Raw genomic sequence first — 26,393 nt, forward strand, 5'->3', positions numbered from 1 at the left:
CATTAAAGCACAAACAATGTTATTAATAACTCGATGATGACGATATTCGGCCGATTTTCCGTGAAAACGATAAAAATATAAAATTATTCGCAAAAAGTTTCGCAAAACTTTAACGAGATGGGATAAAAATAGGAACATGGACGTTTCTGAAACCATTACCAAACGTCATTATGAAAATATGAAATGGAGGGAGAAACGGTCCCAAAAAAAGAGGTGACAATGCGCATCCGTGAAATCGTAAAACTGGATATAAAATTTTACAACTGATGGTCGAAATTATCATCGGGAAACGGAGGATGAGGGGGAAAAAAAATAGGGAACGATAGGAGGACGACGAAAGGAATCTTGATGGAATAATAAATGTATTTCGTACTAATAGAACATATTATTACACGAGTCAGTGGTACACAACTTCCTCCACTATATACACGCCGCTATATAATTTTTACACGCATTCCACGTCGATATATTTTCCCGTTTTCTTTTTCTCTCCAAAGATGTACGTACTTCTCTCCAAGCGTTCGAGTTCGTCAGTATGTGCGTATTTATAACGTCTTTCTTTTTTCTTTTTTTTGTCAACCTTTTATTCTCACTCCGCATCATACATCGTTTTATTTGCTACTATTATGCACACACAATTTTCAGACAGATTAGATTCGAAATTCTATTCGCCTCGATCGACACTGGAATTAAATAATAAAGGAAATACGCTTCGTAGCGAGTTCGTGGATGCGACGAGCCGCATGGAAAGGTATCTTTTTCTTTTTTTCAAAAATAATGAGGAGTGGAAATGGAATAAAATAACTGTACGTACAAATTGACGATCGGTGCAAGCGTGTACGTGATCGAAGAGAAGAAGGAAGAGAATGCCTCGCGTTTCTGATCTTCTACAGCCTGTAACACTTTCCTTGGACCACCCCGCATTTCGAATAAGTCCAATTAACATAACACGTTTCGAATTTGAAAATTTGAATCTCGTGATTCCCTGCTCGAGCGTATAGAGGAAGATTCGAGTTACACGACACCTAACGTGACACTGCGCGGTTTGTACAGTGTCTAATTTGCATAATCGTGTATCGAATTCTCGCACGCTTGATATATTATTCATTCTTGGAACGATGAAGGGAGGAAAGATAAACGGTAAGAAGTATCGATCAAATTTTTCCGAGACATTCGTAATCGATCGAACAAGCAACATTTTAACACTCCACTCGTCAAAAGTAAAACTCGATCGAACGGAATTTGCGCGATACACCACCGAATACGAGAGCAAAGACGCCTAATCGATCGATACTCGATTCCCAAATAAGTATAAATCGACATTTCGATTACGCGCAAAGGTAATTGGCGCGTAGTTACACTTACGAAATCAATTCTCCGACTCGAACAACATACTTCTCCTGCTAATTTTCACGAGCACGACACCATTCCACCATTCGAGTAAACGTCGAAACGGTCTTCTGTCGATTAATTAACGAGCGTCTTTGATCGATGACGCTCCAATGCGCGTCTAACCAACGATCTCATCTCGATCTCGTCTCGATCGATCACCGAAACCGCGCGTCTGACGCATCTCCTCCCCCTCCTCCTCCAGACAATCAATCGGCGTATCTCCACCTAAAGGCTAAGAGAGACTAAAACTTGCCGACCTCTGGCCCCCATTCGCCAACGTTCCACTGACACACCTGTGGCGGTGTCACCAATCCTCTCCGCGATCTCCTCTCCCCGAGTGCACAAATCGATCGAGGCAACCTTCCACTTCCTCTTCTTCCTCCTCTTCTTCTTTTTCATCTTCTTCTCCCTTCCGTGGACGAAACGAAGAGCGAGGCACGTTTCATCGGTCCCGAAATCGAGCCCAACCTTGAAGAGGAGAGGAATGCAGGTTACAAGCGTTGTCCTGCCGAACGTGTCCCGTTAACCGTGGACGGCGTGCACGTGTTTCACTTGGAGCAGATGGTGAAAAGTCGGCGGTGGAATCCTACCGGGGCAGGTTACGCACTTTCCACACTTTTGGCGCGGGCATTAATTAGCATCGTGCGTACGAGGAGGCCGCTCGTGTCAGTTAAAACCGTGGTCAGTTGGCCGCGCGGCATTGAGAGAGTAAAATCGCACCCTCGCTTTGCCGACAAAGGAAGGATTGGAAGAGGAACGAGGACCGAGGCTAACTAGTTCTAAAGGATATATAACATCTTCTTGCAAGGTACTTTTTTCTTCCTTTTTCTCTCCTTTTTTTTTATCGTGACGGTTGTACGAGTTGTACGAATCGTTTGAGAAAGTTTCTCGAATATTTGGAGAGAGAGAGAGAGAGAGAGAGGAGATAAGATTAATCGTCTTGGATTATGAGGAGTATTAAGTTTCGAATCATTCGTTCGTTTTTATAAACAAGAGAGAAATATTGCGCCAATCCAAGCAAAAGGAAATTCTTTTCTTCAAACTCTCCTTCGATTCCACGAATCTCATTTTTTTTTCTCTTTACTTTATAGCGAGCAGCTGAACGCAAACCTGTGTGAATGTCGGTAAAAAGGAGCGAACGAACGGAGAAAGGAAGGAGACAGCGAATAGAGAAGTCTTGCGAATGGTGAGTGGAAAATGAAATATGAACAATATAAAAACCTTCGTTTCGATACATATTCATTTCTTTCTCTCTGTCTCTCATTCGCGCAGAAGTCAAAAAAGAATTTCGATACTCTCCTCCCAAAAAATGCCTAAAAACATCCACGAGCATTAAGAATCTCGCCTCACCGTTTCAAGATCGATCGTTCTCCTGTTGCGAAAAATTGGTCGACGAAGTTGAAAAAAAAAGAGAGACTCGGGATCGGAGGAAATCTGCGGCAGTAGATGAAGTAGGGCAACGAGTGGCAAAAGTCGACGATGATCGTGATTCATCGAGCGGGCAGACGAAAGCAAGATCGTGTGATGAGCGAGAGGGGAGAGGAAAGGCGGGGAGGACAGGTTGGCTGGGATTCGTGAGCCGAGTGGCGAAAAGGAAAGAAAAGAAAAGGGACGCTTTATCTGCTCACCTCTCAAAAATTCGATTGGAGGATCAATGTCGCCCACCATTCCGCCTGTTCTCGTGCTCTCGCTTCTGCTGGTCTCGCCGCCGCAGACGGCGGAAGCCGGCGAATTGATGGATCTGCTCGCGCTGATACGCGGCACGCTCAAGTACTGGCGAAGAGTCTACCACATGTACGAGGAGGAGGTGGCCCTCGGCTACTGCTGGGCCGAGTACTTTCTGCATCTGCACGGGGAGGACGCGAACGGCGAAACAGCCACGTCTTCGCCAGGTCTCGTCTTCGATCACGCGCCGCTTCACGATTTTCAGAGCGATTTCGGTTTCGCGAACGGTTTCGAGGATGGCGTCGAGAACGTCGGCGCGTGGAACGGATGGATCGTCGGTGAAGGATATCGTCGAGGAAAGAGATCTCAGGAGGCGTCGAGGAGAGAGGAACTTTCGAGGATTTTGGACAATGATCGCGGTGTTTATTCAAAGATCGATGGAAATGGTTTTGGGAATGAGCGGGTTAATGTGGATAACGGTGAAGGATATCGTCGAGGAAAGAGATCTTACGCGGCGTCGAGGAGAGCTGGACTTTTAAGCATTTTGGACAGCGGTGTTTTTGGGTACGGTTTTGGGAACGATATCGAGAATGAAACGCGGAGAGGATGGATTATCGGAATGGATAATGGCGAAGGTTATCGTCCCATTAAGGGATCTTATGGAAGTTTGGGAACGTGGGGCAAGGATCGCGGTGTTTATTCAAAAATCGAAGGGAATGGTTTTGAGGATGAACGGATCGTGGACAATGATGGAAAATATCGTCGAGGCAAGGGATCTTACGGGGCGTCGAGGAGAGGTAAACTTTTAAACATTTTGGACAGTGATCGTGGTGTTTTTGTGAACGGTTTTGAGAACGATATCGAGAATGAAACGCGGAGAGGATGGATTATCGGAGTGGATAATGGCGAAGGTTATCGTTCAAATAAGAGATCTTACGGAAGTTTGGGAATTTTGGACGAGGATCGTAGCGTTCATTCAAAAATCGAAGGGAAGGATTTTGGGAATGAAACGTGGAATAAACGGATTGTGGCCAATGATGGAAATTATCGTCGAAGTAAGAGATCTTACGACGCGAGAAGGGATGGAAGTTTGGAGGTTTTAACCAAGAATCGAGATGTTTCTTCGAAAATCGATGAAAATGCTTTCGAAAATAATTCGGGGAAGGATGGTTTTGGGGATGGTATCGAGAATGGAGCGTGGAACGAATGGATTAAAAGATCTTATGGATCGTCGAAGAGGAAGGACGGAAGTTTGGAAATTTCAGACGAGAGTCGTAGCGTTCACTCGAGGATCGTCGAGAACGATTTCGGGGACGAAGGGCGAAATGATCGGGCTATAACCACGAATAATAACAGAAAATACCGTGGAAATAAGATTCCATCGTACGACAGGAAGGAAGAAGAAATTTTGAAAAGTTCAGAGAGCAAAGATCACAACGGTGTTTACTCGAAAATCGTGAAAGAGCTTGTGTCGGGTGATTCGATGAGCGATGAATCGGTGCTAAATTTCGGAGATAAGAAAGTTTTCGATGACGTTCGAGGATACGATCGTGGGAAGCAGGACGAAACGCTGAATTTTACGAAGGAGGAAGATCTCTTCTCCGAGCTTGCGAAAAAACACGGATCGAGTACGATCGCTTCGATGGAAAATGGAAGGCCAACAGCTGCGGAGACATCGTCACCAAATCCGAAAATAAATTTAGAACCCGGCGTAACGAGGCTGGAATCGAATAAACGAAACTTGCTCGCCTCGATCTTGAGCGAGAAACCCGCGAAACGCGAGTTCCCTGAGGACCTCCCTTTCTCGAACAAACAACGAGCTATCGAACAGATTTCGAGGACGATCGTCCCGCGGCTCACGGCGAGCGTCAAAAAGTTCCCCGCCCTCGATTCGCGTTTCGAAGCTGACCACGCAAACCTCCGGTCGAATAGCATCTCGAGATCGAATCGTAAAAACGAGAATCCAGCAAACTACGAAAGACCTCTCAGGGATGCACGATATTCCTCCGGAATACCGTCGAGCACCAAAGAAATCGTTTCCTCGAGGATCCCGGGAAACGATTTCGCCCCTGGAAGAGGAGGAGGACCAGTCCCAACGCGGGAAACGAGCGTGGAACGGACGACGAAGTTTGGATCGAACGGGGTAAAAAATTCTAGAGGCGACGGAGAGGAGGAGAAACTTTGGAAGGCGGGGACGTGGAGGCTCGTCGACCCGGAGGGGGAGGAAGTTTGGGACGGTGTTGGCCGCGAAAGGAGGGACGCGGAGGAGGGAGAAAGGCGGCAGCCAAGTTCCGGCGTCCGACGGGAAAACGGGAAAGTGAAGACGAAAGACGAGCGGAAGACGTTCGACGATTCGATGCGTGGCTGTCGAAAGGGCGGCTTTTCCTTTCCAATCGTTCCATCTTCATCGGCCAACGAGGAGCGACAAGGGGACCGTTTTCCTTCCGATAAACCTTGGAAAAAACCGGAACACGGATCCGTTTCGCGGTTCCCCGAGGAAATCGCGGCCTCGAATTCGAGTTTGGAGAAAGGAGGGGCAAGCATGAGGAGGAAGCTCGCTTCAACGAGGAGATGGCCAGTGTGGAGGGGAAACTTACGTCGTAAGCGTGACGCGAACAATGATCGAACGAGAGGAGCTTCTTCCCCCTGCAATCCCCCTGCGTCGTTCCGTGAAATTCGAGGACCGTCGAAGGACGCGCGGCAACCTGGACGCGACATCCGGATCGATGGCGAAACCCCGTCGAAACGACGGCACGATCGACGCGACGCGGAGACATTCAGCCGCCATCGAGGGATTCGAACCGCTTCCTTAACCCCGGACGACCCTCGAGGGGCGGTTTACTCGCGGATGAAAAATTCATCGAAGGATGGGAGGGGGAAAAAACGGGGAGGAGGTCCTCGGGGAGAGGAGGACAGTTGGAAAAAATCGTCGGGTGATATTGGGAGGGATAATTGGTGGTATCGAGGAGACGAGAACGTGGTCGACGATCGAGGAAAGTCGAGGATTCGAGGCCTGTTGGGGGGAGGCTGGTTGCCGCCTCCCGTCGTCGCCTACCATCGATTCACGGAGGATTACGGGCTGGATCGATCGCGGTGGAGGGCCGTGGATCAAGGTCGACGATCCTCGAAAGCGGAAGCACGTGGCCTGGATAGAGGGGACACTGCGCTTTTCTATCTGCGTCAAGCGTTTATGGGCTTTTTGAGGGCCCTCGGCTTCTTCGTGAACGTGGGCAGACAACTGATGGATTACGTGGAGTCGAACGGCGCGCTTTCCTGCACCAAGGACTATTTAGTGGGCAAGGCCATTCACTGGATAGATTCGTGAATCGAGAGCGATCGTTTGGAAGGAGGGAGGGAGGAGAGGAAAGGTTCGAGTTATTGGGTTGGAGAGATTTTTTCTTTCTTTTTTTTTTCTTTTTGGAGGGAGGACGAGCCAGTGGAAGGTTATCGGGTGCAAATGGGAAGGTGAAGGAGGGTATCGGGTGTTGGACAAGTGGGTCAATAAATGGATTTTACTGGGGTGAGTCGCGAGTGTTCGCTTAATTTATGGCTTTTTACGTATTCTTTTTTTTTTCTTGGGAAAGAAATTTTCGCTTCGGGATTTATCGAGTTAATGGGGGATTCTTGACGTCTTACGACTCGTTTCAGTTTTTTGCGTTTTGTTTACTCGTTTTATTTAGAATATAGACGATGAATAAGGTAATTGAGGGGAATTTTATCGTTACGTTTTATCGCTATACGATTGTTAAAAATTGTACGACTCGTGTTTTATTTTAAGACTAAATTATTCTATGCTCTAAACGTGTTATACGCTTCGTACAATTAATACGAAAATATTGATAGATGTATATTACGTTGATTAAATATATATATATATATATTTTTACAAATTTTCTTTGTATTTATTCTCTCTCCACGAGAGAGCCAAATAAAGAACCTGATTTTTCAGAACCGAATTACAGAAAATTACTCCTCAAAGAAACCGCTATCGAAATATCCTCCCTTAGAGCGTTATTACCTTACAAATCCGGAAATCGCTCGGAAGAAACCTTCCCAGAAGAATGTACTCGCCTCTCTCATCGAGCCGCATCAACTGCTGAAATCGATCCGTCGTCATGGAACACTCGTGAAAACCTTCATAAAGGGATTCGATGCCCGTAAAAGTCTCGGTCCATTAAAACGGTTGTCTATTAAGGGGACAGGGGAAGGCTATAAAAAGAAAAAATTACAGGGAAGGATATGACGAAAGAAAGAATCTATCGGGAATAAAATACTCGAATACTCTGCAAATGATTATTTAATTTAGTTTTATTTATACGCGTTATCGTCGACACATTCGTTTTAAACAAACGATTTAACCTCATTGCGCACGATTAATAATAAAGATATAAAGGTATAAAGATACTTTATTATATTTCATATTATTGAGAATCATGTTGAGATTTGTATGGAAATTATTTTAAAAGAAATTCGTATTTAAGAATTAATATTTACGGAAAGAGTAATTTTTTGTCGATTTGAAATTGTAACAGATCATAATATGTTTTCAATTGGTTGAACTTACACCAATTGATGATTCTTAACTCTCCAAGATATTTATTTTTGTTACTACGAAACTTCTCCAGATCCCCAAATCTCCTATTCGTGGGATTTTCTCTAGGACGCAAAAGCTAAAATCTTTCGGTCCACAAATGCTACACAATTTTAGATTTGCACACAATCCAACACTTGCACGAAGATTATTTAGAGAAATTATCGAACAGAAAATCTGAATAGAGTTACTTCTCTCTTTCCCTACAATACATCTTTCGCTATATATATATATATATCCTTTTATCGTACTTTTCCAAAGATTTCCAAACGTTTTCCTGGTCACATGTTCACATTCCCCAACATCGATAAACATAAATTTAAAATCCTCCCCATTCCATCTATTCCATCGACATAAGGGCATCGTAAAAGCATTCGTGGCCGTGTATCACTCGCCATTGATCGGTCGAATCGATAATTTTCAAGATAACACGGTGGATGGTGCGATATTAGACGCGATCGAAAGAGATTTGCAAGGCACAGATGGACGAAAACGCGGATGGCTCGGAGGTTACAATTAAGGGCGTCGATCGATCCTGAGAAACAGGTGTCCGTTGTAGTCGATAGCGGGCATCGCGAATGAATTTTTGATGCCACCTGTTGCTACCCCTCTTCCTCCTTCTTCCTCTCTTTCCCTTCTCTCGAGGTCTTCCACTTCCGGCTGGTATCGACGAAACATCCAGAATATCTAATTCATTATTTTACCAGAGTCCAGAGTATATATATGTATGTATGTATATTTGGTGAAATGTATCGATCTTCGAAAAATGCTTAGAATTCTAGGATTCTAAGATGATAGTTAATATTCCCAAGTCTTATTGTCAAGATACTGGAAAGGCCAACTAGAAACTCTATTCATCCCCTTAAGATTAACTTCGCGTCAACAAATATCACTCGAATAGGTTGAAGATCCCTATTGAAGGTACATATGATAATTTTAAACTTGGATCTTATTAGATATTAAAGACAACAGGGAGAATTTAAATATACCGAATGTTTAAAAAGAAAGAACGAAAATTTTGAAGGACGAGAGTTAATAATGAAGTTTAAACACGCGTTTTCAAGCCTGGAGGCGATCTCTCCCAAACAAATACCATCCCAGCTTTTATTAAAACTGTAATTGTGAGTCGTTGTTTGACCGTTCCATTCACCTGTAACTTTACCAACGATCTTACCTTACTTACGCTCCAACTTCGAAGTTTCCCAATTCGAAACTGTCCTGCCGGTTGTCGGACCATAAATTTAGATAAGGGATCCCGGACACAAGAAAGATCTTCAACCTAAAACTTAATTTAACCAACTTTCCCTTCTATCTCGCTCGTCGATCGTATCTCCTGCGTTTTATCGAATATAAAATATAACAACGAGTATTACATGTTGAAAGACGTTGTACGTAACTTTTCACGATCCTCGTTCACGAGTTTCTTCATCTTCCAGTGATGGCAGTGATAGGGAAAATTTAATAGTTGAAGTCGTCTCGATAAATTACTTGGATAATTCATTTTTAGAGATTATACGAAAAGCATGGAATATCAATTAGATATTTATTTTTCAATACAATCGTCGTTGATCTCTATGGGTGATGAATTTTTTTTACAAAAGGGGCGAACGACGCATCAGGCAACATTGGAAATCCATTCTTCTCGCTCAACGATTGGGAATATAGGGGGGAAAAGGGAAATTAGATCCATCCGTAAGGATATTCTACTCGCGAGCGGAATCGCATCTCCGATAAATTCGTTTCATTTTTTTCTATTTCCACGCGATCACCCTCTTTATTCTTATATATCTTCCACTACGATCGTTTGCCCGTGAAAAATTCTCCGGTTTACTTCTAATAAGAGAAGTCATCGCGATTTCATCGTCCAATTGCTCTCCTCTTCGTTTTGGAAAAGAACAAATGAAAATCTGAACGATACGCTTTTTGTAGCCGTGTATATAATATCGCAATAGTATAATAATGGAATTTCGTAATATAGTTGTGGAATATAGACGATCGTGTATATATATATGTATGTTCGGTTCACCGCAAACCATTGATTGCCAGCCTTTCTGCACCCGATCAAAGGACATCGATGAAATTGTCAAACAGACATTGGTATGCCTATTATCCGTAACCGTTTAACCACAGTTTCAACGAGTCGAAACGTCTACAGAATGTATACATATATATTAATTGTAATGTTCGAAAAACTCGTCGTGTTTTTATCGATTGTTAAATATTATTTAATATTTCTTTTTTTGCGAGCTTCGAAAAGAAAAATTTAGAATATCTGCAGAGGATACGAAGCAACGGCGTTTCATGCATAATACAGACATCTAAGCTGTTCAAGTTACGCCACCATCGTCGCTTTATGCTAATAAAACAGGTCTCGTACGATATTTACGTTCCAGTGTGTGGAAATGATATCGCGTGAGAGTGTGAATTTATTCAAAAATACAACGGCTGAGAAAATTATCGAACGTGAGATATATCACGAGCAGATATATGGATCATCAGTCGTTTTTTTTTTCAATTCTTTTTTAAAAATTTTACAAATTATCCTCGTCGCGAGATGGATAATTGCGCTTCGATCGATCATGCGCGTCCATTCTCCTCGGTTATATCCGTCCCCCTTCCTCAAAGGGAAGAACAGGACTTCCGCGTGACCTAATCGTAGTGATTAATTGATTCCAGGAGAGATAGCCAAATGCCCTTTGGACGTTAATTATCCTCACGATGACCTGGCACGAGCTAAGTCGATGACTCTCCGCGATATAACGATAATTAACGTACCTCTCCGAATCACGACTATCTCGAATTTATTAACGAATTTATTATAACCCACAAATTAATTTTAACAATCTCACCTTTTCCTCCCTCCTCCTCTTTATTTTCTCCCGATCATTCACCACTTTCCGCCCAATTACAACTTGGCCCAACCCCGCGTACCACCCAATAACTCTCTGCTCGATTATTAATCGTATTCCTTTGATTCATTAAACTCGACAACCCGCCCCTTTTCACCGAAATACTGAATAGCAGGGAAAAAGCAAAGAAGAAGAAGAAGAAGAAGGTATGCTTATGAAAGGATTGAAAGTCCTGAATGGAAAGTGATGAGGAAGATCAAACAGAGAGAGAATCTGTGAAAGGGGCGGAAGAAGGACGATGAAGCGATAGGGGGCAAGGAAATAGGAACGATCATTTATGTAACGCGCTCGAAACTCGCGTGAAACGAGGGCCTTCCTCTCTCTCTTTCTCTTTCTCTCCCCATCTCCTCCTCTCTTTCCATCTCCCCTCAAACGACTTGTTGACATTGTCTCGTGTACAGCAGGAACAAGATGTTGATTAAACGCGGCTGAAACTACTGTACCTGTATGGACAAGGTGTATGGACAAGGAACACCGTTTATTTCGCTGCCCTCCTCATATCCATCTTCCCCATTCACCCTTGATCTTAGAGATTTTCGTTTACACGCTCGCGTTTGTATAACCGGCCGCCGGCTGATGAGTGCACACCCCCGGAAAACGAGTTCTTCTTCTTCTTCCTCCTCCTCCTCCTCTTCTTTTTCTTCTACTTTTTCGTGAGCGAACCTCACAGCAATTAACGGATCGCTATTGAAGGGATTGAAGCAAGATTCGTAACAACGAGAATATCATCGCGCGTATAATCGCCTGTATCGACGTATCCCGCGTGTGGGGGAAGCACATTTTAACGATTAAAGTTAAGAACAAAGCTGTTTCGAATAATTTATCATTCGTTCTGCAGAGCTACGGTTCTATAGCCACGATTTAAATGTGTTATTTAAATGTTATTCGTACATAGAGCATTTTAAATAAAGTTATTACTTAACACATTTGCGGTTACCGCATATGCGGTACTTTCGCTATTGTATTCCGCTAGGTCACAAATGGTGCAAATGCGGTAACAAATGATCCTCCCAATGGGGCGTATAAATATTACGAAAGAACGCTGTTAATGCGGTATTTTATTCCTTTTTTCTCTCCCTCTTCTTTTTCCTTTTTATTGTGAATACGCTTTTAAAATGTAAAGCGTATCAAAGGACGATTGTCTCCGATCGACCGAACGTTGGTATTGATTTTATTGAAAATATCCGCGTGTACACTCTCCCTCCCCGATTTATAAACTTTCATTTTAACAAAACCCGAAAATCTAAAAAAATACCCTCTCCTCTTAATCCGACTAATCGATAACTCGTTTCGTGGAAATTCACTTCCTTCTGAAAAGGATTTCAGAAAAGAAAAAGAGCCAAAATTACACAACCCAGAAAGCAGAAAGGAGGCTCGCGACCCCGGAAGTCCATCGTTCACCCCGATGTACTCATTCGGGTACACAGCGAGTCCCGCGAAGAAAAAGAGCCGCGTAAATACGCGAGTGTAAGGATGGTTGGTTGCGCAGAGCGAAGAGAGGGTGGCGCATTCATAAGGGAATTCATTATTAAAGGGCTCTTAAAGATCGTCTTACAGGCCCGGTCTCGATCCCCGTTGGCGATCCACAGAAAGAAAGGCGCCCCTCTCCAAGAAGCACGCGCCTCTTTCACGACCCTCCCTGCCCTCCTATTCGCCTTCTGATTGCCACCGTCCCCCCTCATCGTCGCCCATCTGCGCTCCTAAATATTTCATTCTCAATCACGCGACTACGTGAGACTATGGGGAATGGAACAGGGCTCGCGGTTTCCTGTTGATTCTCCTTTTGATTCCTCCCCGATTATTTCGACCTCCACCTCTCCATCGAACCCTTGCGGTGATCCACCCACTCGGCCGTTTTATTCAACGTGTTGCGTCGCACGAAATGGAAACTTGTCGAGCGAATGGCGACTCTTCTTTTGATCCTATCAGCATAGTACGGTACGCGTCCTGGGAACTGGGGCGACGAGAGGACGAGCCAGTCGACGTTTGATCGTAGCTGCTTTGAAATTTATACTGTTGACGTTTGGAAGGATGTGAAGGCAAGCTCCGACTTACAAGTTGGACAAGCGTTAGTTAGGAAGGCGTGGGAAGGAAGGGATATAAGGAATTCCTTACGGGGAAGGAATTGGAAATAGCTTGATTGACAATATCGTCTATACGAGTTTGATTTTATCGTGGAGTGAGTGGATTTAAATTTATTTATTCAATAATTTCGATTCGATTTATTTTTCAAAAATGATTATAGAAGGTAGAAATTTTTTTAATTTTTTAAAGGGAACAAGAAAATTTATTTTTCTTTTCCCTAGCTTTTCGTGTAACTTTTACGTAACGGAGTGTATCCGTTTTGTATGTATATCGTTATAAAGTTTGAAAGAGTAATTAAAAGTGATAAAATTCTCTCCCTCGAAAAAATTCAAAATATTTTTCCGCCATCGATCTTTCGATCCAATTTTTTTCCTCTTTTTTTCTCTCTCTCTCTCGAGCCTTCATTTCGCAATTTCTTTTCGCGTACGAACGAGGGTAGGTTCTCCAAGGGTGGTCACGCGATTTTTAATTGGTGGAAATGCGAAATTTTCAACGGTCAAGTGGAGGAAACGAGTTTAAATTCATAATGCTTAACAACATTAGGGGCGAATCCGCCCCTTTGAAGTTGCGTATGTTAACGTGTTATCCGATCCCCGCCCAAACAAGTTTGAGTTTCGCGTTTAACGCTAATGTATTTTGGAGCTAGGAGGTAGAATTTTCATGTCTATCTTTATTTTTAAAAATTAATACGCGAAAATTTTACATTCGTCTTGATCCTTAGAAACGCGAGTTTCACGAAGGGAACGAAAGTTTAAGGATTTTGAATAAGTTGACGATAATACGAAGATACGTTGAGAATATTTGGATCAAGAACATTTTACGAGGTGTTTAAAATGGCGATCATGCCATTCTTCGCTATACGTGAATATTTCACGGCGCACGTAATCTCGATTCACGCAAGAATTCTATTTTCTAGACACAAGAATTTAATCTTCGGTATGTTACCGAATGGAGGGGTTTACGAGGGAATAGATTATTCATAGAAGTATTCGTGGAAATTCTACGAATTTTTTTCAACTCTTTATCTTCTACTTTTGCTCCCGTAATCCCATGAAAGGACATAAAAATACCGAAATTATTAGACAGGAAATCGCATTACTTTTACTTTTTACGAATAATCCTGATCCGATCGATCATTTGTGACACATCGGTACGTATCCAAATTGCCATTTGAACGATTCCCCATTAAGCAAAAATTTATTTATCATATTATTCGTAACGAAATTTCACGACGGTTTCAATTTATTATATATTTAACGTATTAAATGGCGGAAAATCGGTAATTAATTCGAACAAATCGGATATTTAACATCCAACTTTGCGACCTAACGAGCCTTTTATCAGTTTACCCACTAAAGTAAGGCAATTAAAATTCGAGTAATTACTCGCACGCCATCCAAAACCGTTTCAATCGTCGTTTCACACGCGAGAAATTTCACTGGGTGTAGCATGATTACCCGACATCATCCTTAAACATCCTTTTTCACGTAGATACACATTAAAGATTTTTCTTCTATTTATATTGTCATCGCGTTATCGTAATACGTGTAATTCACGTTGTTACGCTTTAACCACTCTATACACGATGCGATTAACTATTGTTATCAACGTATTAAATTTATCATCGTTGATCTCGTAATAATCTCGACGAGGTACGCGATATCTAATTAAGAAAAATATCTGATAAAGTATGAAATAAAGTAGGAAAAAGTTCCAAAAAAAAACCTTTTAATTCCATTGGTTAGTAAAATTCCAAAAAATTACTCGAATACAATACTCTTACGATATCGAATGAAACCCGAATTAACGAAACGATGGAACTTTTCGAAAATAAACGCGTAAAAACGCGTAATTTCGAAGCGAAACTCGGTCGAAAGATGGGAAAATGGGAAAATCGCGTCATCGGATTCCCATTTTATCCTATCATGACAGAAAATTTTCCAACAACGGAAATTCCCATCGACTTGGGTATAAAATAAATCCTACATATATATATATACGATTTGGAAGCTTAATCGAAAAAGGTCTGGAGAAAATCGTACAATCCCAGCTGAAGATTTTCAAAATTTTCCAAATGTGCGAGTTGGACACGAAATAAAGCCTGCGTGAGAAACAAAAAAAACGAAGCGAAGAAGATCGAAGAAAATCGGATTGCAATTTTATCCCACACCTTGACACCTCGGCTCCCGAGAGATAGAGGAGCGCAAAACACGAGGAGGTAAAATGCAAGGGGATTCTTGAATGGCGCGGTCGAATTGTTGGAAGCGGCGCGCTCGACTCGACCCACTTTCTTTCCTGGAAAATACGTACGTACGTCCACGCTAGCAATAGTAAAAAAGACGATGACTCAGTGCTCGTCGTTGACCAGCGCACAGATGCCGCGCTCGCGGTAGGTCGCGTGACGAGGGGCGGGGAAGAGAAGGGAGAAGGAAAGAGAGAGGGAGGGGGAATCGAGAACGCGCGAGCGAGAGGGAGACGTAATGGCGAACGGTCGAAATTACACACTCCACTTTAAACGAGAATATCCGGAGAACGGACGGTCGTATCGATATGAAACGAAAAGCGTTTTTAAACGGGGAATATTCGCCGGCTCTCCTCGGCCGGGAATCACACACACAGCTAAAACCGACGAGATACGATTTAGGTTAAGTTTTAAAGTGTCGTTACATATTTCGATGTGTAGCGACAGGGGATTGGATCAGAGTCGAAGTTATTTTCGATTCGTATTTTGGACAGAAGGGTTTCGTGAAACGGGGAGATTCAATTTGACGTTAATGACATTTCCGTGAATATATCCGCGTCGTAATAACGCGAATACGGCAGGTTTCGTTCGCAATCGCGAAGTCGGTGATGCCGAGAATATTCGGACCGCAAAGGCTTAATAACGGTGGAGTTATTTGGTCGAGGTTAGCAGTGAGCAGCCTTTTATTGGCAGCAGCTATATGCTATAGCACAATGATATTTTCCGGAACAGGTTGAAATTAATCTTCCCCTTATTTTTCACTCATCGAGTAGACAATTATTATATAACACGTTTGAATTTATAGAACGTTTCTGTTGATTAAATTTTAATCTCTTCCGTACATATATATTTGACATTAGAACAATAAAACTCGATCCCAAAATTTATAATATCATTCATATCCCTCTCTCTCTCTTTTTTCGAAAAACGACGAAGAACAACTATATATAGAGGAAATAATATGGTTATCGAGCATTTGGTAGATATGGAACAAGCGTAGGAGTGGGAGGCGAACGGCCCTCGTCGAGATGGAGCGGCTCTTCTCCCTTACGTGGAACGTGTCTCGGAACAAAGGGGATGTTTCTCGGTAAATGGGGTGACGAGCGCACGACGAAGCGTAATATGTCGAGCAAAATCGAGAAAGCGTGAGGAAGGAGGAAAAGGAGGAGGAGGAGGAGGAGGAGGGAATCTTATACGAGAGAGGTTGCTGATACGGTTAATGCCACGCGACACCGAGGAATGCGATTTTCCTCGACGACGAGAACCTCGAGAAACAGGTATCTTGGAAGAGAGGACGAGGGGGAGGGGAGGCGAGGGCGAACGATAACTCGATATCGCGAGGCAGGGACACACCGCACCACCCGCGTTTGCGCGAGGGGCAGAAATTATTCGACGACGACGACGACGCCGCCGGCTTCATCCCGCGTAATTGTCGCCACCGATCTTGTATTTTACGCGATGCTCTATTTAGACCGAAAGATCTTCCCTTTGTTCCGATTTCGGAAAATGGGGCCGATATCCATATCCTAGGATACCGCGTACTGCGGAACGCTCGATGATCGAGTTCAAACTTCGATAAGTGCGAGAAATTTGTTCTTTTCGATTAAAAATTGTTTACAACGTTTTGAAATTCTGATTGAAAAGGCTTTTCGCTCGAAGATTTTGAATAGCCTTAATCTTCATCGATCAACTTTCCGTAATGTTAGAAAAATCCCTGTCGAAATGCGGGGGAACGAAAATAAGGGATTAAGTCGAAAATTCGGAACGGAAGATAAAGGATAAAAAGGTTTGGAAAACACGTTAAAGGGACGAGAACGTTAATTACGCAGCGATGCTCTTCCTCCGTTGGACGATGATCGGCTTACGCGTTGAAAATTCAATATTCCGCCGTTTAAGTAGTAATTAATGCAAGTCTATGGAATGGCGTTGCGCGCGGGCATAACGTGTTAATGCCAACAAGTGAACACCTATACCGGCAACACCTGTAAACCCCGTTAAATAATTTCATTCCGGTGTTCGAAGCTCCGCGCAATTTCAATTCGTTCTGAAATTGACCACCAATACTGCGCGCGTCGCATGTTGCTTCCCAACCAATTACACGCCACGTACAAAACGATTCGAAATAAATGATACGCGATTAAAATATAAATTATCTCCGTTATTATATCATGCCCAGGATGAATAAAATAATTTCGATAATCGTTAATTAATATCTTCTTTCTTTTAATAGGTAAAATTAAACGGTTAGATAAACTCGATGTTAATAATTTTCTTCTTTTACAGAGAAATTACATTACACAAATTTCGTTAATCTCTTATTTTTCGTCAATATGTCGAACAAGAGGGGCCTTCGAATAATTATCTAACAATTAAAAACTCTCATCTAAAATCTATCTTTCCTTCGTATTATCATCTTTCTTAACCTCAACAAACTTTTTTTTCCATAACGCGAAACGTTCACGAACAACAGTTACGTTGGAAAAGTGTGTTGGAAGGCAAGGAACGTTTTTCGCGCGATTATTTTTTCCCCTTTTACTTACTTTTTCTCGATCGTCGTCTTATCATCCCGAGCTGTTCCACGTTGATACGTAGACAAAATCCGCTACGCATCCGCTGTCGATTTACGGCGGAAAAGAAAAAGAAAAGGAAAAATCACGCGGCTCGAAAGATAATTACATAGCTACATCAACCTACCTACTGTAACACGGAGTAACAGATTATTTGCACGTAACGAATAGCAACGGTACTCCGTGGAGATGGCCACCTGTTGTGGTGACACGCATCGAACCGTGAGACGACTATACACTCCCATTCGACTATACTACTTCTCCGAACGTGCCTTTTCGTCCAACCTTTAAAATCGTTCGTCCAAAGGAGCCGATTAAATTCACCTTTCCGATCGCCTTTCAGATATTTGGCCAACTTTATCCTCTCCTTTTCGTTTCGTTTAAAATACAGAAACATGTTACGATTAATACAAGGACGTGTTGTACAGGATGTGCGTGGTACAAAGGTTTCAGTCAAACATTATCAAACGCGTGTTCGTATTGTTTATTTCAGTCGAAATAAATACGTTTATTTAAAAATCATTGATGAAAATTCAGGGAAAGATGGTGGGTGAAGTAAGAAACGTTAAAACAGAACATGTTTTATATATATATATATATATAATTTATATATACGTTACATGACAATCATCGGTTTTATTAAAGAGCTGTACAGAGTATAAAAACAAGTCGTGTCGATTGGTCTCGATTAAAAGTAGATCGAAACGTTAAAAAAAGGGAGGGGAGAAAGGAAGAAAAACGGTTGAATCGCAGTTACCGATCTTTCCCCCTCCTCTAGTCGTGTTTCCCAGCTGCATTGAAGCCTTTTTCGGTCAACCACGAGGAGTCGATGACGGACAAACCGCGGATATAACATCTCCCCGTGGCTATAACCTCCGTGAACAATATTAACGGTGGTTTGCTGGCGTGCAACGTGGAGGAAGGATGTATAGAGACCGGCTGCTTCGAGTTCACCTACACAAACCAACAATCCAATTACTTCTAAATTCTCGTTACCCGAGTAAGGAGAAAACTTGCTTAAACCGCGCCCCTACACTCCAAAGAAACGCTCGTTCTAGCTTCCCCAAATTCCCCGACAAAACGACAATACGGAATAACTCCGTTCCATATTGCGCGTGGAAAAACTTGTTGTTGTTACCTTTCGAGTCAAAATGAATTCTTTTTCGAAACATTCCTTTTTTTTCCAACGAGTTTAACCGATACTCTCTCTTCTTCTTTTCTTCAACCGTCAACAATACTCAAGAATTCTTTAAATTAAATACCCCCGTTTCGTTCACTCGCCCGTAAATTGCCAGCAACTTTTACGCAAGATCTGGTTCGACTTACTCGAGAATTGGGCAGATCTTCGCCCGGAAATGGATGGAGAGAAAAGAGGGAGGGGAGGGGAGGACTCGCTCACCGTGACGTAAGTCTGATCCCTCTGCAATTCGGCGAGATTATCGTGGAGGCCCTCGAGGAGAGCCTTCCTCAATCGGTCGGTGCTCGTTCCGCAGCTCGCCCTCTCCAAATTCGCGCGGTCCGCCAACGCGGCGAGCTGGTGCCGCACCTCCACCGCGTATTCCAGATTCCTGTGATGCAGGAAGTTGTCGTGACACCAGACCTTCTTCTGCTTCGTGTTCGTGTACCCGCGAAAAACGTTCAGCAACGTGACGTGGTCTCCCTCGGGAGAGGCGAATCTGGAACAAGCATCGATCACGGATTCACGATTCCAAACCTGTAAATTCGATTATGATTATATCGGCTGAAAGTTACTTGCCAAATATATCATATTAAATTTGCTCTGTTCAGAATTAAAGAAGAAAGGAGGGTGGTTAACGTGAACAGCAAAAAGAATCGTTATTAAATTATAGGAGTAGATCTGTCAACCGAAGGTTTAAATAATAGAGAAATAGAATTCGATGCTTCAACATTCAAATTCTGTTTCCATCTGATCCTGCAAGGATTAGATAATTTAAAATTGACGCGATGCTAAAATAGATTTATCTGTAAAAAAATTTTGTCTCGCAGAGAGCAAGTTGCAACAATATTCAATAACAAACGAATTGCTGATGTATGTTCGTTGATCTCGTCGCGAAAATCACGTCCCCTAAGAGGATTCTCGCGACGAAGATGTTTATAAAAAAACGCAAGAGGATTATGAAGAAGAAGAAACGGTATTACGATACGGTATATTGAGAGAAACAGAAGGTAAATCGAGAGATACCTTGATCTGGCGACGTAAGCCTGCTGCCTTTTCGCGGGTGGGTCGGTGAAAATAGACTCTCCCGACAACAGAGAGATAACTGTGAGGGCTTCTTCGAGGCACTGATGGTCCACAGATGCGAGAATCACCTTGGTGAATCGCGGATCCAACGGAAACAGGGACATCGTCCTTCCGAGAGTAGTCAGTTGTGGCGGTGAACCTGGTCAAAATCACGATGATAAATTTTATTTATTGACATTCTCGAGAATACAAAGTATAAATCAACGGCACGAGTGGATTAACGGAAACGTTACTTGAGCGGAGGTGGGAAAATTTTAATTTATTCTTTCTCTTGCACAATCTCTGGTAGAGAAATAAAAAGAAAACATTTTCGTATATAAAGTCACAATATCAATCATGGGAATTATACTCCACTCCGGATGGCGTAAACGCGATTCGAATAAAATCGCGAACCGATTTTCACTTCAGACGTATCCTATATAAAATTCGCGATAACAAGAGCAGGCGAGATGAAATATTGCCGTTCTAAAAAGAAATAAAGCGTGGAAACGTATTGTTTCCTCGAACGGAGAATATATGCGTTTCCTCGGCAAGTCAACGTCGTCGCTCATTTGAATTTCAGAATCTTCCTTTTCGAAACTTGGGGAGCAACGAATTTTCAATTTGTCCCTTGCTAATAACTTTATCAGGAGGGGGGAATTCTTCTAGCGAAAATTTATACATGGAAATATTCGACGACGAATTAATAAAAACCGGGACAGGGACTGCGGGAAATTCTAGGAGAGAAAAAAAAAAAAAAAAAGGAAGAGAAGAGCGAAAAATATTCCGATAAAAATATTCCACGTTCGAACTGCACAAATGTGTGCACAAATTTGAAATCGTGTACACCCGGTTTATTATTATTCCACCGACCACCGATAAAATTTTATGCGGGAAGTTAGCACGAGTACTCGCTGCTATCAAACTGCGGAACATGTTTGCACATTTTTCAAGAAACCAAGTTGCATCGGCTGTACAAATGCATTAAAAAGCACTGTTTCCACTGCGCGGTACAATAGAAACGGGAAGAAAATGAAACGAAATTGCAGAATCGTTCTCACGGAACGAACGCGAGTGAAAATCTTGGAATCGACGAAAGGAATTTGAAAATCGTAATTCGATCAGACGAATAGAAAAAAAAAGGAGTTCGTTTAATTTTCGAAAATTCTAGTTCTTTTTTCTCGAATGATCGCTGGTTGAGAAATAAGAAATGACGATTAAAGGCGATGAAATCGAAGGAGAAGAAAGGAGAAAAAGGGGGAAAGGTAAGATTGAAATTGAAATCAACCGCGATTCCAACCATCGATCTTTTTCCTGCACGAAGCCTATCCAAAGATTGCCTCTATTCGGGGTTTACTTTTTCAACATTAATTCTGGAGCACGATCCAAGTATAATTAAACTTGCAAAACCCAGACAAACTGTTTTAAAGAAACTAAATCTTTCAACGGTTTGAGCAATTCAATTAGCAATCCGATCTCGCGAACGAGAAACTCAAACTTAAATCTTCAGTCTGGAAGCTTAATCGACCGATCCAGATTTCCGTTCTCGCAAATTCAACGGAACGGAATCTCGCTAGCTTCGCTCCTCACAGCTTCTCATTTCTCCAATGTTTATACGTGCATATATGTAATAATGGAAGTTCACTTATCGTAGACGCGAAACGAAACGATGAACTGTTTCCACTCCATGGAAAGGAAAATAATTTTAAAACGATTCGAAAAGTGTCGAAACTCGTTGAAACACCTTCTTAATTTTTATTGAATTATATATATGCGAATATACGTATATTCGATCAAAACACGAGCCATTGACTTTAATGATTTTTAACGATCAACGAGATTCCAACCGATATATTTTTATAAAATTTCGCGAAAAAATTCCTTCTCGAATATTTTATTTTTTAAAAACAATTGTAAATGGTTATAAACAAGCGGTAATCGATGAAATATCCGAATGAACGGATGAGTTGATATTTCGTATTTCGATTCGATTAATTTTTGTACAGAAGAATTTCTTAATAGATCTCTCAGTTGTATCTCCTCGTTTCAGAAAAGAACAACGAATTATTCTCTTTACAAACCACCATAACTCTTTTTCAGTCAACGGTTTCTCCATTCGTTTAGGATTTTCATTAGCGTCCAACCATTGTTCAGATCTCGCGCACGATTATCCTACAGCATCCGTTTCTCATCACGGGTACGATTCTATTGAAAAAATGGACTCGTATCGTTTCGAGCTTTCCTTTTCCAATTTTTTCACTTCACCCATTACACCCGAATGCCTAAACTCGAGTGAAAACTCGAGTCATTCGAGATATGTCCAACTCTGCCTTTCGATTTATCTTTGTTCAATACGGATTTCGATCTACCTCATTCGAGCCTCGATTCTCGTTTCCAGATCTGAATTTTTAAAAATCTAGACGGAATCTTCTCCCTTAACATTTCGATACGGTTCAGCTGAGTTTAAACTCGTACAGGAAATAATATTCTAAAGTAACATTCTAAATTCGCCACATCGCTCGAAAAAAAATAGTTGAACTGAGTAGAAAGAAGAAGTTATCAAAATTTAAATAAGAGAACGTAAAAATAAGCAAAATATAGGTTAAGTAGAATTTACAACTCGCGACAATTGACAATTGTCGTTCGTTCTAAAATTGCCAACTTCATGCGATAACTTCATGCAACGTAATACGATACAAAAACAGATGCAAAGCTGATACGATATAACATATCAAACTTTTTTGCTTCGAAAAGTCTCATAGATTCTGATATAATCTATATACAGAATACAAGATATATCATTTATAAGATAATTCGAAATATGTACATAAAAAGACAACGTAAAAATACAAGCAAAATACAAGCTCGCTCGTTCATTCTGAAATTGGCAATTTGTCAGAATGCACAGAATAAGCGTATGAATACGTGACAATAGAAATTTAAAACGCTGTTGCGCTCACCCTTAATGGCGCCCAAATTTTCGAGGCAGGTGGCCGCGACGTCGACAGCATCCTTGGGCGGTTTGTCCATAAAATCAAAGGTGGTGATATCAACCCCGATTGCGAGCAGCTGGAGGGCTACTCCCGCGAGGGAACACCTTTGTATCTCCGGCACAGGCATCTCCTTCATCCTCTCGAATTCCTCCTTCGTGTACGTTCTGTAACATTTGCCGGCCGCTTCCCGCCCCGCTCTCCCCGTCCTCTGCCACGCCTGTGCCTTTGACACTTTTTCAACCCTGAGCACATCCAATCCGGTGGTCGGGTGATGAGTTCTCGCTTTCACCACCCCTGTGTCGATCACGTGTCGAATTCCTGTGTAATTTCATCGGGAATATCATCGTATGCGCCTGTACGTGTGTTCTCTAACGCATCCTCTCTTTCTCTCCCTCTTTCTCTCCCTCTCTCTCTCTCCTCTCCGCGGATGTAATCACGAGAACGCGGCTCGATCTGTAATCAAGTCTGTCACGAACGAGCTGCACCGATGCTGTTCCGATACCGTGATATTAGCGGATTGCGACCCACCGTGAAAATGAAATTGCTCTTCACCCGATCAACAATTTGCCGAATTAACCCGTTACACGGCTTTGCCAAGACTTGGACGAGAGAGAATTTTTCTTTTTCCCTTTTTTTCCCCTCTCGAAAGTCTTGACGTTGGTTTCGAGCGAATTCTGGATGGAAAGGGAGGGAGGGATTCTGGATGGAGTTGGAATACGTGGTGATTCGTCGAGGCGTCCATAGGAGGGGGTGGGTTCTAACTCGTTCTTCCGTTTCGTTCTTCCGAATCGTCAAACGATTTGTTTGCAGCCGTTCGAGCAACGTTTTGTGCACATCTGCGGTTAGCAAGTTTTTCGTCGAGGATTACGAGAATTTTCGGGTGAATTTATTTGGGACAGGTGCTTGTGTACGTACCACCAATGGTGACGGACGTTTCGGCTACGTTCGTGGACAAAATGAGCTTCCTCATCCCTGGTGGGGATGGTTTGAAGGCTTCCAATTGCTGGTGCGTGGGCAAAGCGGAATACAAGGGAAACACCTTCAACGATGGATAACCCTGGCCGTCCAGCTGTTTGGCTACTTGCCTAGCGCTCACAGCCGCTGCCTCTATCTCCTCTTGCCCGGTTAAAAAGACGAGGATGTCCTCGCTGTAAGAAAGACGGAAGAATTGAGGAAATCGCCTCTCCTCTCTCGCCTAGTTTCCCGTGGTATAGCTTCGTATTCCAACCTGCTCACCTCTCAATCTAATAAAAGTAACGGTATGTAAATACGCGGAGGAGATTGGCATACTAATGGAAAATAAGTTGGAAAAAATTTCTACGGCTAGGTGGTACACTTCTCCTCCGTGTGTATATGAAATGAAATTATTTTCGAAAAGAAACAGAAGGAGGGGGAAACGTGTTGGGGGGAGGAATAAATTATTTATTTACTTGGCAGGGTTGTCACGATGAATCTGGAAGGCCGTGACGAGAGCGGAGAACGCGTAATCCTCCTGCGACTTGACGGCGTGATAAATCTTCACCGGATGCTGACGACCCTCCAAATACACCGCCGGCGCTTGGAAATACTTGGTGAACTTGTCCACGTCCATCGTGGCCGACATAACGAGCAGCTTCAGCGGCGGCAGGTTCTTCAGCTTTCGTAAATTCTGCGCCCTCCTCGCCACCCCCAACAACACGTCCGTTTGGACGGATCGTTCGTGGGCCTCGTCGAGGATCACCACCGAATAATTCGATAAGATCTCGTCGGTCATCGCCTCGCGCACCATCATCCCGTCGGTCAGATACTTGATCCTCGTTTGAGACGACGTTACGTCTTCGAAACGGACGCAATAACCGACCAATTTGCCCGTCTCCACGCCCTGCTCTTGGGCAACTCGACGGGCAACGCTCACCGCGGCCACTCTCCGCGGTTGAGTGATGCCTATGCATCCGGTACACCCAGCTATGCCGGACGAGAGCAGCAATTGGGGAATTTGCGTTGTCTTCCCGCTCCCCGTCTCGCCGATGATGATCACAGTGCTGTTCCTGCGTATCTCTTCGAGCAACCTGAAACGGATTCAAGATTCTCGAACGGGGCTTGATTCGGAACGGGAACGTCGAAAGCGAATACTAATTTCACAATCGCGAGGGAGATTTCGTTTGGTTCGATTAATCTGATTCGATCTAATCTGTCGTTCCTTTTGGATATTATTTTTTTAAATCTTGAAATTTTTAAACCACTCGAAAAGAAAATGAGAATTAAATATTTCGTTGAATTATTTCGTACAACAACGGTGTACGTATTTATATATTGTTATCGATTTCGTTGATTGAATTTTTAAACAACGTTCGTTCGGTTGAACCTATCTCTGTCTTGTACGCATGAATATTGCAGAGCGAGTGTAGACAAGGAGGGAAAGTAGTGGGAGAAGGATAGAGATAGGGTAAAAATATTGAAATCAGCGCCATCTTCGGTGTGCCGCAAATGAAACTCAGTGGGGAAGGACAGAAAATAGGAAGAAAAGGATGGAGATAGGTAAGAATTCGCCGATAACGCCATCTTTCGAGTATCAAAGATATCTCTTTAAAACAAGGTAAAATCGAGAGATGGCGCTGATTCTCTCTGAATGTTTTTCGAAGAATTCGAAAGATGGCGCTACCAACCAGTTTTTGTTTTTATCTCTATCCTTCTTCTATCATCTTCTGTCCTTTCTTTCTGTGTTTCGTTTACGCCACTCTCAAGATGGCGTTGATTTCAATATTTTTACTCTATCTCTATCCTTCTCCCATTATTTGCTCTTATCTATTCGTTCTTCGCACGTGTCACAGATAAGATACGAAATGTCAATTGAACTTCCATTATTTTTTTATTTTCAAACTTATAATGTGTCGTGATTTTTTATGTAAAAAATATAAATTTTCTTTAAAATATATAATTTTAAAATATATCTCTAAAACGATGATCTCGCAAGATATAATATAAATAGGAGTGCTTTTTACGAAAGATATTGATGCATTCTCAAAATTCAAGTAACAAAAAAACAAGTTTCGATATTCGATTCAATATTCGATAAAAGTTTCTGATATAACAAGTAAAATTAAAAAAAAGTAATTTTTGAACAATTTGACTAACTAGTGATATTCAATTGTAAATATTAATCGATATTTAACACGTGTTAAAATTTTTTCATTTGTAAAAATTAAAATAAATTTTAATACAATTTTTGATTCGATAGAGAGTGACATCTATACGAGGAACAAGCGAATTATCAACTTTGCATAGTTGACGATTCTCCATTTTGTTTCACGATGCTCCGCGTGCTTATTAAGAAGATGTAGTTTTACAGTAAAGGATAACAGCGGTTGAAAAACGAAAGAAAATATGCAAAACTTACCGCTTCCGAAGCCTGTAGACTGGTAAAGACTTCCTTTGTTGTTGTAAAGTAATATTTCCTTTATCCACGTTTTCCGTCTGAACGTTTTGTTGACTATCTTCTTGTTTTGGGATTTTGCTTGAATTATCGTTGAACACCACGGTAGTAGGACGTTTTGGGGCTAATTTCGAAAAATTCGAACTGCCCATAACGATATATTTCGAATCTGCGTTATCGTGAACCCCCATGTTGCCAAAAATTAGGATAAAAACAGCGAATGTACCAACGATACATGTGTCTACGAGTACGCACGTGTTGCACACTACAGCTGTATACAAATAAGCGTCTTGAC

General features: G+C 42.2%; 2 protein-coding genes across 2 annotated transcripts; one reads left to right on the top strand and one right to left on the bottom strand.

The window, feature by feature from the left end:
* The first annotated feature begins 377 nt into the window (after window positions 1–377).
* On the top strand, window positions 378–6,944 carry LOC108002037 (uncharacterized). The gene is made up of 3 exons (XM_017063397.3): window positions 378–2,200; window positions 2,484–2,578; window positions 2,665–6,944. The coding sequence occupies exon 3, from the start codon at window positions 3,047–3,049 to the stop codon at window positions 6,380–6,382; it is 3,336 nt and encodes a 1,111-aa protein (XP_016918886.2). The 5' UTR covers window positions 378–2,200; window positions 2,484–2,578; window positions 2,665–3,046; the 3' UTR covers window positions 6,383–6,944.
* An 11,087-nt stretch (window positions 6,945–18,031) lies between these two features.
* On the bottom strand, window positions 18,032–26,393 carry LOC108002176 (ATP-dependent RNA helicase DHX33). The gene is made up of 7 exons (XM_017063700.3): window positions 26,063–26,393; window positions 24,117–24,734; window positions 23,602–23,834; window positions 22,654–23,004; window positions 19,655–19,853; window positions 18,851–19,127; window positions 18,032–18,405 (listed from the first exon to the last, which is right to left on the bottom strand). The coding sequence occupies exons 1-7, from the start codon at window positions 26,287–26,289 to the stop codon at window positions 18,226–18,228; spliced, it is 2,085 nt and encodes a 694-aa protein (XP_016919189.2). The 5' UTR covers window positions 26,290–26,393; the 3' UTR covers window positions 18,032–18,225.

Source organism: Apis cerana, linkage group LG1, assembly GCF_029169275.1.
Source record: "Apis cerana isolate GH-2021 linkage group LG1, AcerK_1.0, whole genome shotgun sequence".
Taxonomy (NCBI): Eukaryota; Metazoa; Arthropoda; class Insecta; order Hymenoptera; family Apidae; genus Apis; species Apis cerana.